We start from the raw sequence: 12,795 nt of genomic DNA, 5'->3' as shown, positions 1-12,795 counted from the left end.
GTACACGGTGTCACTTGCGCAATGTATTTGACACTCCTCTCGACCAATGATTGACAAGAGTGGGCGTGGCGACTGAACATTTCATCCATCTAAATCATTTGTGGGCATGTATAATATTGACATGTCCCGCCCACTGGCCGGTCTGCAGACTCACACAAATACAGTTGTGTGCTTCATAAAAATGCACTCAGATGCGTCAAGTAAGTACAATAGTGCGTTTTCACTGCTATTCGTATTTTGTCGACCTGTGATGGCTGTTGCGAACTTGCTGCACCCTGACAAGTCGTCGTGACTTCTTTTAAGATGTATGATTCGCTGTATTGACGCATTTTGTGAGTAAAGTAGCCGTTACCCGAGCATACAGATCACCAGATTGACTCTGAGCTTGCTAGCTGCTCTCTTTGTGTTTTTACTCCGATGTCTTGGGCGCTTGCAAGCGACAGCGACCTTGCAAGCAATAACGCTGCATTTTAGCCTGCTTTGCTTGAGTATATACAGCAATCCGAGCAAGATATCTGATCCTATTTACACAATACACTTGTACACTAATTACCTTTAATACCCAGATAACCTTAAGGGATTCATCTCCTCACAACTCGAGTGAGCCGTGCAAACCAACCAAAGAGCAAGTGAAAGATTGCTTTTTAGAGCTAAACGGGTCGGGTTTTTTTTCGAGAAAACTGCGGAAAAATGACATGGGTGAAAATTGTGACGCAGTTGTGTTAAAAAACTAGCCCTTGCAAACACGTCGAGTATGATCTGGGACATTACTGTACGTCCCTCTGAAAGATCAACTGCATATCGTTGTGAAAGCAATGTCTTTGATCAAAGACACAAAATCTTTTTTGCAGAATTTGGGTCGCATTCATCAGTTGGGGACAGTACCGATGGAAATTATGGTTTGAGGAATTCTGGGAAATGTGGTTTATTCAGCCGAACCATTTCATCGGCAAACACAGGCGTTGTTTGCCATTAGACTACATTCCCCAGAAGTCCACAGACTCCAGATACTTTGTAAAGTCGTTGCAAGTTGTGCGTGTATATACTCATATGTGAACTAACGTTATGTGGCAGAAAATCCTATTTTCAACTGCAGTCAATTATAGAGATGTGAATGTTGTTGGTGTGTTGAAATGTGTTGCTGTGAATTCGAGTGGTACAGTTTCTTACATGTTTGGGGTATTTCATATCCACTGGCATTCCTGACAACTGCGTCACACGATCACAAATAGTCTCATTTTACGTCGAGTTTGCTTTAATAAGGTCCTGGATTATACACCGAACTATATTTAAATTGGATACCTTTCATTACCTCTGAATTTAATGTTGTTTCAGGGGCTTGTCTTCTCGCACATCGCTTGTACAGAAAGGCCTGCACCGATACGCAATTTTCTAGATCTGAATAACGAGAACGTGGAAGTTCATAATGTGTGCAAAATGAATCATATGCCCATGTCGTTTTTCACATTGCTACGTAGGTCTTTAATTTCTCTAAAAATTCATAATGCTAACCTAGTTTTCATGCGCCAGCACCTTATGTTTAATTCTTTGAACATTGCATTTAATTAGGTTATTCCATTTCGACTAAATCAAAAATAGTCTAATAAATACCCAAAACTTTATTATTCATATTATTTGAAAACAAACATCAAATCAAGTACAGTTAATGAAATAAGTTACATCAAATATAAGCAGCAAGAAAGCATGTACAGTATAGAAGGGATTACTATACACATTGGTGTCTGATCCACCTTCACCATGTTATTTCGTTATAACAAATGAAAATAAGATCCATGCACTTCAAAATAGAGCTTCTTTATGCTTTAGAATATGATATTTAGATCCATTGCACTGCATGAGGACAATTCTTATACACTGAGGTATATTGGACCTTTAAAAAGATGCCATTGACATTTCATAATGCACATCTATTTATATTTGAATATCATTTTTTGATATTTAGGCTATATTATCTTGAAGAATACCCTGAATGAAAAACTGTGGATCTAAAGGTAAATTGAAGACCAAAAGGGAATTGGCATTACTGACTTTCTTCGAAAACAATTCAATTTCATCACATGATCACATACAATGAATTGATGCATCTTCTGAAGTGTTACGTTACAGCTACAAGCTTATGGAATATTGCTGTGTACCTTTTGTCCAACTGGTGTTAAGTGTATCCTTGTAAGCCTGTTTCAATCTGTACTTGGCTCTCTGTGCATATTTATTCTTAAATATATCTAATCCCAAATCTTTTTTCACAAATTCGCTAGGACCTGATATTAACATGCTAGAGAAATATGGCCTCCACACTGGCATTTACTTTCTTGATGAAACCATACTTGGCGATATAAAGATTATGGATGACAGTGTTGGTAGCCGGCTATGTTCATAATGAAGACACATAGAGCAGTTAAATGCATACTGCATGCATTAGCCTATTAGAAACACTTCAGAATCTCACACGTCCTCTCATATTTCCCTGTCATTTTACAGGCTGACTGGAGCAGATGCTTCTTTCCCATGTCCTCAAAAATTTCAACGTATAAACTGAAGACATTGTGCAAACATATATAAATATATATATATATATACACACACCACAACAAGCAACACACAGAAACCCATGTATAGTCCAGATGCTTGTACATAACTGCCAGGAGTAACAGATGTTTATTTTTATACGTCCCTCACAGATTTCCAGCTGAACTCTCATTTGTCCACACTGGCCAGTATCCACAAGATCTACCACACCCTGCACAGGCTGGTAAATATGGCCTCAGTTTGCATGCACTTAAATACTCATCAGCTTTATTGCCAGATTTAACATTCATGCCTTCAAATATTTTAAACCAAGAGCATTTACATAGGTGGGATTTGTGCACATTTTCATATAGTTCATCACTAGATGATTGATTTTTTTTTTTTCAGTGTGATTCTGGCAGGTAGGCCAATAAACCAACCTAAAATCAACAAAGTATTCAGTTTTATTCAAAACATGCTTGCTTTAAGGACCTTACCGAAATGCAGGAACCAGTTTATCAAGACTGAATTCTGTGTGTATTAAGTGAAGCAATTAGAAAATGCATGCATCAAAATCTTTGAAATACTAGATTTATTCTTTGCAATAGTTGAATCCAGCGAATAAATGTTTGTGATTTAAGATTACATTTGTCTGAATTGTCAGCCTTCAAACTGTCTTCAAACATGACTTTTAAAAGAGAAAACCTTAGAATTATAATACATCATTCATGCACCTATTAAAGACATACCTTTGGTGCTCTGTATTTGGTACAGTAGCATAATCATGATGTCAAATATTTCTGACAAAAAAAGCCTACTAAAACAGGCGAGGGATAGCAGATGTGTAAAATTTTATATATATGTATGTGTGTGTGTGTGTATGTATATATATATATATATATATATATATATATATATATATATATATATATATATATATATATATATATATATATATAAAAATATAAATAATTGCATGCAGAATTTTGCAGATGTGATGACAGCTGATATTGTTGTGTAAATATAATTAGATCAGGCCATAAACCTCTATTCCCTGGTTATAGGACAGTTGTGGTTCTTATATTGAGATTAATGCAAAAGCTGACAGTGCTGGACTGGTTTTAGTAGATTAGCATCGTGGCATAGCAGTGTTTGGCTATATGTGAGGTTAGGACACTTATTACACACTACAAATTAACCTTTGATCAAGTCATATACTTAAATAACTACCCTCATAACCCTGATTCACACAGAATTTTGCTCTACATTAGCTTATTTCCAGAACTCTCCTCTCAGAGAAGAGCACAGGCAGCATCTGTAAAGGTTACAAGAAAATAAGACAATCTGCCACCTACATCACAAACATACACATGCTTACTTTCTTTTTTTATGGTGAGATGCTAATAGCTGCTACTCTGCTGCAGAATGATGTTTGAGTAAGAGAGAGAGAGTGATTGTGGGTGTTTCTTTTTCACCATAGAACCTGACTGAAGACGTCGGCCCAGAGACTCACGGTACAGGTAGTGACCTCAAATCTGACCTTGCATGCTCCTCCATCCCTCCATAACCTTATCAACTAATATCAAACATCATTTTTTAAAAATGGTACTTCATTCTGGAAACTTGCATCATATGTATCTTTTTTTTCTACACTGTTAAAAGATTTGGAGTCTGTAAGGTTTTAATGCTTTTATTCAGAAGGGATACATTAAGTTGATCGTAAATAACAGCAAAGTCATTTATAATGTTACAAAAGATTTCTGTATCAAATAAATTGTGTTCTTTTGAACTTTATTCATCAAACAGTCCTGAAAACATGCAGGCCATCTTAAGCAAATTAAATGAGGACATAAAATTGGTTCGAAGGAGGAAATGACTGAAAAAGGGACAAAAAAAAAAAAAAATCATTATCTTTGTGTTGTGCTTGTCTCTCTTTTCCAGCCTGCTGCTCCAGAGCCATGCCTCCCAGGAAAAAGAGGAGACCCACTGCTGGAGATGACCTGTCTGCTAAGAAGAGCCGGCAGGATAAGTATGCTCAAAACATTCACCTTTCCATTCATCCATCCATCTCTCCAGCCCTTCATCTCTGTCCATTCCATCTGTCCGTTGACTTTCCTTAAATTCACTCAAACATACACGCTTATCCATCTATCTAGCTTCTTGATTAATAACTGAACTAGTTGTCTGTTAAAGTATGTCAACTTAAGAAATTCTTTATTTATGCACAGAACTGAATGTTGTTATAATAAAATAATGTCAAAAGAAAGTTGAAATGATCATAATCTCTTTGTGTTAGTGGATTTCTGCCCTCAGTGCATGTCTCTTCTTGTTTGTATCAGATGTAGCATGTTCATGCTTTAATGTGTATACAAGTGTGTGTAAATGTGTATTTAAATAGACAAGGATTGAGCGGAGGCTATTCATTTCAGTGTTTACAGAAAACAGGAGACATTGCAAATCCAGGAAGCTGAAGCTTTTTCTAGCAAGAGATGTCTAGAATGGTTCTATGAATACGCAGGTACGTGAGCATCCCGATTGTAGTCATATTGAGTTTGTCACAATATTATGAACTATTGCAAATGTAAATCTCTTTGATTTTATTAGTAAGGTCTAAAAAAAAGAGTATAATCACATCAGAATCTGGTAAGCTTATATAATTTGTCTAGAAGGCAGTGAATAATGTAAGCTAAATTAAGGCTTTTTTGGAGTCAGAATTCCATCCTTGTGGCTTCAGACACTTTCCAAATAAAGTTAAGATGTAAATAGAATATAAGTGTATATACTAACATGTATTTGGAAACTTAAGTCACACTTAAAAATGTCTGAATTTCATAGCACGGAAAATATGAAATATAAAGATTAAAAAATATCAAACCAGGTGGCATCTGCAAAAAAAGAAATGCTTTTCTTAGAATGAACTTCATTTTTTCAATCATTTATAACCAGTTGGTCTCAGAGTCATTCTTTTTTGTGAATATATGAAGTCAGTTCCTATTACGTTCAGAGTACCCTGGCATATTAACATCTGAACATGTTCCACAGACGTTTGGCATCTAGAAAGTGTCCAAGACTTTTTGTTTTTATTTTAAACGGTATACCTATTGCTTCACATTTTGAAACCTAAGTTAACAAACTTGTAAAATGTTTTGATTGAATTGTGCTTGTGCAAAGACACTTATTCAGTTTTAATGGTGGCTTAATTGTCTAAACACTTTTTGGGGCCACTGTATATAATAGTAAATTGTGTCTGAATGTGTCGTGTAAATAGGGTGCGATGACGTTGTTGGACCGGAGGGGATGGAGAAATTCTGTGAAGACATTGGAGTGGAGCCAGAGAATGTAAGAAAACTAAACTGATCTAATATGATTTCATAGTTTACTCTTAAAAAAATATATATATCTTGTCATTAGTTTTACATTTTAATGTATGTTTGTACGCAGGTAGTGATGCTGGTATTGGCCTGGAAGCTTGATGCCCAGAGTATGGGTTACTTCACTTTACAGGAGTGGCTCAAGGGAATGGGCTCATTGCAGTATGTCTGGCAAAACATGGAACTTAAATGCATCTACTACCATGCTACTACAATTATTTTCATCCCCACCTTCACTTTTCCTCTTCTTCTGTCATACGCAGATGTGACTCTACTGAAAAACTCAGGAACTCTCTAGACTACCTGAGGTCTATCCTCAATGATGCCACCAGTTTCAAGCTCATTTACCGATATGCCTTCGACTTTGCCAGGGTAGGTGTTAGGGATGGGCGATATGGGCTTAAAAATGTATCACGATAATTTCTGATATTTACTGCGATAACGATATCAATGACGATAATTTAGGGAATCCTGTTTTTTTTTAGAGAAAAGTATTATCTTTCCTAGTTTTACCCAAAATAGGGTGTTGTGAGCAGTACACACGACTATTTATTTCATACTGGAAGCCGGAGGGCGCCCTTGCGCAGAAACTCCACATATGCACAGTAGAAGTAATGCTCCAGGAAATCACTGATATGGACAAAGGTATCCAGTGATCGCTGTAGCTGAATAAAATGCAGATAGAGAAATCTTTACTGAGGAAACCTGAAGACAATAAACACGCGATTGCACAAAATACATGGTCTGTGTTCTTCAAGCAATCTTGGGTATTTTCATAAGAATAAAGTATATTTATAATGCAATGGTAATCGACATAGCCTTTATCACTGTATATAATGCTATTAAAATAGTATGATTTCTGCCTTATTCTGTGATACGAAACCACATCTGATCTCAAAAATAAGTTATTTGAAACCTGTTATGAAGTTAATTTGGAGAAAAAGCACGTCAATAAATAATATCTTTGTTGGACAACAGGTTTGTAAACGACTCATACACACGTAAAACTGTATTGCACACGTGCTACTGTAGTACATTTACTCAAGGCTCAGACCGATTTTTGTCGCACTGTACAGTGTTATCCAAACCTGTTCCAGATTGTAGGAGGAGCTGCTCAATTTCACGTCCGCATTCCTTCACATCACTCCACACAGTCGCACACAGAAATGTGTCATCAACTAGACTTTATCGTTATTATCGTGGGAAGACTAATTTTTACCGTGGGGAGAATTTTTACCGGTATATCGCAAACGATAAGATATCGCCCATCCCTAGTAGGTGTGACTGTGTATATGTATTAGGACAGATGATTGATGTACAATAATCACCGTTCACTTTAGAAGCTCTGGTCTTCTTTTAATACATCAAAACTATATTTGATTTTTCCAGTGGCTGTGCATCTGGAACCTTTCTGTGTTGTTTTTTTTTCTTCCCTGCGTGCATGCTGGGCACATCACAGTCCTTCAGTTACAGCAGACAAGGGCTTGAGACTGCTGAGAAATGGGTTGAAATGGCTATTTTGGGTTGTTTTAACTCTTTGTCTGTTCAGGTGGTTGTATTATCACATGTGACCCTGGACCACAAAACCAGTCTTAAGTCGCTGGGGTATATTTTTTGCAATTGCCAAAAACCATTGAATTGGTCAAAATGATTGATTTTTCTTTTATGCCAAAAATCATTAGGATATTAATAGGGATGCACGATAATGGCTAAACTGATAATCACGATTATTTTTATTGAAATTATAATCATGATTATTAATAAAGATTATTCTATCCTGCTGAAAAAAAAACTGCTAAAACCAGCTTGACCAAGTTTAGGCTGGTTTTAGCAGGGTTTTTTTTCAGCAGGATAGAATAATCGTTATCAATAATCGTGATTATAATTTTAATCAAAATAATCGTGATTATCAAAAAGCTGGTTGTTCCAGCTGGTCTCCCGGCCTGACCAGCTAAGGAAGTGGTCAAAAACCCCTCTAAAACCAGCCTTCTGACCAGCTTTGACCAGCAAAGCTTGATGCTAAAATAAGTCAACCAGCTTACAATTCCAATTCATGTACATTTTTCCCCATTGTATTGTCACAGGTAGGAAAAGCGCATTTTATTCCTAAAACAAAATAGATCCATTATTGAAACTCAGTGAAAGTTTGATCATGGCACATTTGGTTACACAAACAGTACAAATGGCTTGTGAAAAAACACACATTGTCTATATGACACTTTCATGTAAGCAGAATATCACTGTGGAGAGATCGCTAAACTCATGTATGTTTTCATATCATCATCAGTGCTTGTTCCGCCATCAGTGAGCGCGCACAGGGTTGCCAGATTGCACAAATTTATTTAAAACACTGGGCAGAAAGTGTATCCTTAAAGGAGAAAAGCTCTGTTTTGGGGCTTAAAGCTCCTCACATCTGGCAACCACAAGCATGAACGCTAGTGAAGACTTGTTAGCGATGCAAGAAAACGCAAATGCCAAATTAAAAACACGTTTCTTAAATATGAGCTGGCCAATATTGTGACGATTATTTTTAATTAATCGAGAAAGGTGGATATCGTTATCGAGATTAAAAAAGGATGAATCGTGCAGCCCTAATATTAAGTAAAGATCACGTTCCATGAAGATATTTTGTAAATTTCTGACCGTACATATATCAAAACCTAATTTTTGATTAGTAATATGCATTGCTAAGAACTTCATTTGGACAACTTTAAAGTTGATTTTCTCAGTATTTTGATTTTTTTTTGCACCCTCAGATTCCAGATATTCAAATAGTTGTATCTCTCGGCCAAATATTGTCCTATCATAACAAACCATACATAAAAGGAAAGCTTATTTATTCAGCTTTCAGATGATGTATAAATCTCAATTTCAAGAAATTGACGGATATGACTGGTTTTGTGGTCCATGGTCACATGTGTTCAAGTTCTGAGTATAGAGTACACAGTACACTAAATTCCAAAGCGAAGCAACCTGGTTTTAAGTACCTTGGCAATGATGGGCCATTTACAGATTGTTACCTCAGTCACCACCATAATTGCCAACTAAGTATTTTTATTGTGACGTGTGAACTTGTATTCAAACTCTTTAAACTTTAATATGCTTCCACCCCTTTGTAGGAGAAGGATCAGAGGAGTTTAGACTTGAATACTGCCAAGTGCATGCTGGGACTTCTGCTTGGGAAGACCTGGCCATTGTTTCCAGTGTTTAACCAGTTTCTAGAAGTAAATATTTTAATCTTTACAGTCTATCAGTGTCACTTCAATTATTTTACATGACCAGTCAAATGTTTGAACACACCTTCATATCCATTATTTCTACTCATTATTATTATTATTATTATTATTATTATTATTATTATTATTAAAGGGAAATTTGAATCAAAAATTAACGTTCTGTAATCATTTAATCAACCTGACATCGTTCCAAAACTGTATGACATTTTTTTCTGTAAACATAAAAGAAGAAATATTGAAGAATGTTTGTAACCAAACAGTTTTGGTTACCAATGACTTCCATTGTATAGACAAAAAAACAACAACAACAACAAAAACACTTCTTTCACCAAAAAGCAAGAAAGTGATAGAGTTTTAGAACAACACAAGGTTCAGTAAATGTTGACATTTCACTTAAAGGGATACTCCACCCCAAAATGAAAATTTAGTCATTAATCACTTACCCCCATGTTGTTCCAAACTCGTATAAGCTTTGTTCGTCTTCGAAACACAATTTAAGATATTTTGGATGTAAACTGGGAGGAGTGTGACTGTCCCATAGACTGCTAAGTAAATTACACTGTAAAGGTCCAGAAAAGTATGAAAGACATCGTCAAAATAGTCCATCTGCCATCAGTGATTCAACCGTAACGTTATGAAGCGACAAGAATACTTTTTGTACATGAAGAAAACAAAAATAACGACTTTATTCAACAATTCGTCTCCTCTGTATCTCTCCACATCACCGTAGCGCCATTTTGGAGAATATCCGTTGAGTGTAAGCAGCTTACGCTCTTCTGTGTCAGCCCCGCTGTTTTTATTCAAATCAAAGCGTAAATACATGTAGAAAACGTATCCTTGTGTTGTGGCAGACACAGAAGAGTGTTAGAGTGTAACATTTTCATTTTTGGATGAACTATTCCTTTAAAAAAAAAAAACATGAAACATTAAACATGAAGGCACACTTTTGTGTTTGTCTGAAAAATCAAATTCACCATAAATCTTTAAATCAAAAGGTATTTTAAGACTGTGTTCAGTTAATTTAGGGAGTACGAATATTTGACTGGTTGTTCATACAGATAAATGTGCATCAGTACATATTATCTTAAATTTTAAGTCTGTGAAATATTTGACAAATTTTCCCCTTTTTTCCACAGCAATCTAAGTATAAGGTTATAAATAAAGATCAATGGTGCAATGTTCTAGAATTCAGTAGGACTATCAACCTTGATCTCAGTAACTATGATGAGGACGGGGCCTGTGAGTACAAGCACTCACACCTAACCATACTTGTTCTAATCACACCCCAATTTAGACATCCATCATTCTTTCGTATAATACAGCTGGAAGTACATCAGATTTGTCTTTTGATTAATTTCTCCTCTTTCCTCAGGGCCAGTGCTTTTGGACGAGTTTGTGGAGTGGTATAAAGACAGAGAGATGTCGTAGCGACAGCTTCCCCATACCGACCACCATCACCAACTAGATAGACCAACTAATCGCCAACAATCACCATGACAATGATGACAGAAACGGCTTTGATACAAACGTCTAGAAAACAAAGTACAAATCAGAACTGAAGTGTTTGGGACAGACTGATGGTGGCCCCTGGCGCTAAGGGCTTGAGTGTTCGCGTAGAATGTAATTATCAATGCACATGTTTGTATGTCGCCCTTTTAGCCGGGGCCATAGGAGGGTCACTGGTGGTTGTGTGTTGGAGAAACAGCACCTCACCGACTCCACCTAATGTCCCCCATAGCCCGCAATGCATTGTGGGTAAGCACACGGCCAGTCTTGGTGCCGCCTTCCCACCCCACTGTGATGTTTCATATTGCTGTGAATGTTTCAATAGGCTCTTATAAGGAGGATGAATTTGGATTCTCCACAAGGCAGAGTAGGTAAAATCTCCCATACTCTCTGAAGTTTAGGTAATTTAGGCCTGGAAGAAAAGGAAAAAGAAGAACCTGCTTGGCTTTTTACTCAAGGTCAGTGACTTATTCCTAAGGTTCAAAATGGAAATAGCTTACAGTGTCGCTCTGCTGGTGGTGGTCCAAACACTGTTTACTACGGTTTTTATGTTGGAGGATGATGACAGTCAGAGCATGTTACCATAGATACACAGCAACCTTTGCCATAAGTTTTATTTTTACGAGTCTCACTGCACTTGGATGCCATTTAATAAAGTGCACCACGTGCAAGAGTGTCATAGACATTCTGCTGTAAGTACTTCCAGTGGTGTTGTATCATTATCCATTTCACCACTTACATTCTTGATATTGATTATAAGATCAACAAGAACAGCTTTACTGTTCACAACGTGAAGAACAGTGGGTTATACTTATCATGAGAGTAGAGCCCGGTATGTTTTTCCTGGCTCACATGACCATTGTGTATTCGCAGGTTAAACAGGTTAAAATGACTGTGGAAGGCATTCACTATATCATTTGATTCCTTAGCAATGTAACTATACTGTGCATGTCACGGTTAAAATGACAGGACATGGATCTAAGGGAGAGACGACGAGAGAAAGCTGTTAAAGTGCACTTTTGATTTCTGTGATGAATTGCCACAAAAGTATAAAAACAGGTATCCTGCCCTAAACACTGACACTCCTTTGGCCACATCCTCTTCCACAGATCTTGTGGTCAAATGTGATCACCTTAACCCATAGTGACCAATGCCTAGCAACTATTTAACGTTCTAGTTATGTTTGTAAAACTGTTGAGTTTTGTCTATGGCTGTGGCGTGAAGCTAACTTGTCATTTGAACAAGAAAAAAAAATGCATGCATGCATTCTGCAATTAGAGCCGTTGTCGTGAATGAATGAGGTTTTTTCCTTTTGTACTTATTTTTTTTTGGCTTGTTTATTTTTTGTACAGGTATTTGTAGAAGTGGACTTTTTTTGTGCTTAATTTGGGTATTCGCGGTCATGCAGTCTTAACGCTTTATGAAAAACATGATTGTGTGATGGTATTTAGAGCTTAAACACACTTGTAACCTCATCTGATGAGATGTTCTTCTCTGCATTGCCTTCTCCACCATCTCCACCAAGTGCTAAACTACCATGTAGACAATTGAATGCAGCATCTCAGTATACAGTCTCTGCAATTTCATGTAAACATATTCATTTTATGTTCATGTCATACAAAGACAGACAAAATCATTAACTTTTATCAAAGCTTACTTAGGGTAACACTTTTTTTTTTTCCGCTTACAAGACATTTTTGTCCTGTTTTAGGATTTTTTTTCTTTCTACTTTTTCTGAAAGATGAAGGTTGCTCACCATAAATTATTTTTCAAGTATTTACCCAGCATCTAAAAAGCCAACAGTCTATGTATGCTGTGCATGCTGACCAGAACACTTGTTATACACCATGACACTTGTTATAATCCCATTCATCTGCACCTGTTTGTGCCTGAGGGAAATAGTTGTTTTAAAATTAATTATTTCAACAGATAGACAAGTTCCCTGTGTTGTTATGACTGTTGCTTTTGTTGGGGAGTATGTAATGCAGAGGGCTGAGCATTCTCATCTGACTGTATATATGTATGGATGTGTGTGTATATGTGTTTGTTTTCACTGTAACCTCTCTACATTCAATATATATATATATATATATAAAGGGGTTTATTAACAAAATGTGGAGTCATTTTTATTTGTTTTAGATAAATGGATGGAAGAC

The 12,795-nt window shown here is 36.5% G+C and overlaps 1 protein-coding gene across 5 annotated transcripts; it reads left to right on the top strand.

Moving 5' to 3' along the window:
- The first annotated feature begins 91 nt into the window (after positions 1 to 91).
- dcun1d4 (DCN1, defective in cullin neddylation 1, domain containing 4 (S. cerevisiae)) lies at positions 92 to 12,752 on the top strand. Of its 5 annotated transcripts, XM_042747038.1 has the most exons (12): positions 141 to 200; positions 2,500 to 2,546; positions 2,700 to 2,770; positions 4,007 to 4,046; positions 4,468 to 4,555; positions 4,956 to 5,044; positions 5,795 to 5,865; positions 5,968 to 6,059; positions 6,161 to 6,269; positions 9,017 to 9,121; positions 10,270 to 10,372; positions 10,506 to 12,752. In XM_042747038.1, the coding sequence occupies exons 5-12, from the start codon at positions 4,485 to 4,487 to the stop codon at positions 10,559 to 10,561; spliced, it is 696 nt and encodes a 231-aa protein (XP_042602972.1). In that variant the 5' UTR covers positions 141 to 200; positions 2,500 to 2,546; positions 2,700 to 2,770; positions 4,007 to 4,046; positions 4,468 to 4,484; the 3' UTR covers positions 10,562 to 12,752. The 5 variants fall into 5 exon arrangements, with proteins under 5 accessions (XP_042602968.1, XP_042602971.1, XP_042602972.1 ...); XM_042747034.1 differs by lacking the exon at positions 2,500 to 2,546 and having other exon boundaries at positions 92 to 200; XM_042747035.1 differs by lacking the exons at positions 141 to 200; positions 2,500 to 2,546 and adding an exon at positions 204 to 332.
- The last annotated feature ends 43 nt before the right edge of the window (positions 12,753 to 12,795 follow it).

The sequence above is a fragment of the Cyprinus carpio genome, chromosome B20, assembly GCF_018340385.1.
Source record: "Cyprinus carpio isolate SPL01 chromosome B20, ASM1834038v1, whole genome shotgun sequence".
NCBI classification, from domain to species: Eukaryota; Metazoa; Chordata; class Actinopteri; order Cypriniformes; family Cyprinidae; genus Cyprinus; species Cyprinus carpio.
The sequence above is the reverse complement of the archived record's forward strand: the minus strand, read 5'-3'. Positions and strand labels throughout refer to the sequence as shown.

Bases quoted from the DNA above. Each gene is read 5' to 3' on its own strand.
- dcun1d4 (XM_042747034.1), top strand. From the start codon at position 107: ATGTATAATATTGACATGTCCCGCCCACTGGCCGGTCTGCAGACTCAC. The intron at 201-2,699 runs GTAAGTACAATA...CGTCCCTCACAG, and splicing joins AATGCACTCAGATGCGTCAA to ATTTCCAGCTGAACTCTCAT. The intron at 10,373-10,505 runs GTGAGTACAAGC...CTCTTTCCTCAG, and splicing joins CTATGATGAGGACGGGGCCT to GGCCAGTGCTTTTGGACGAG.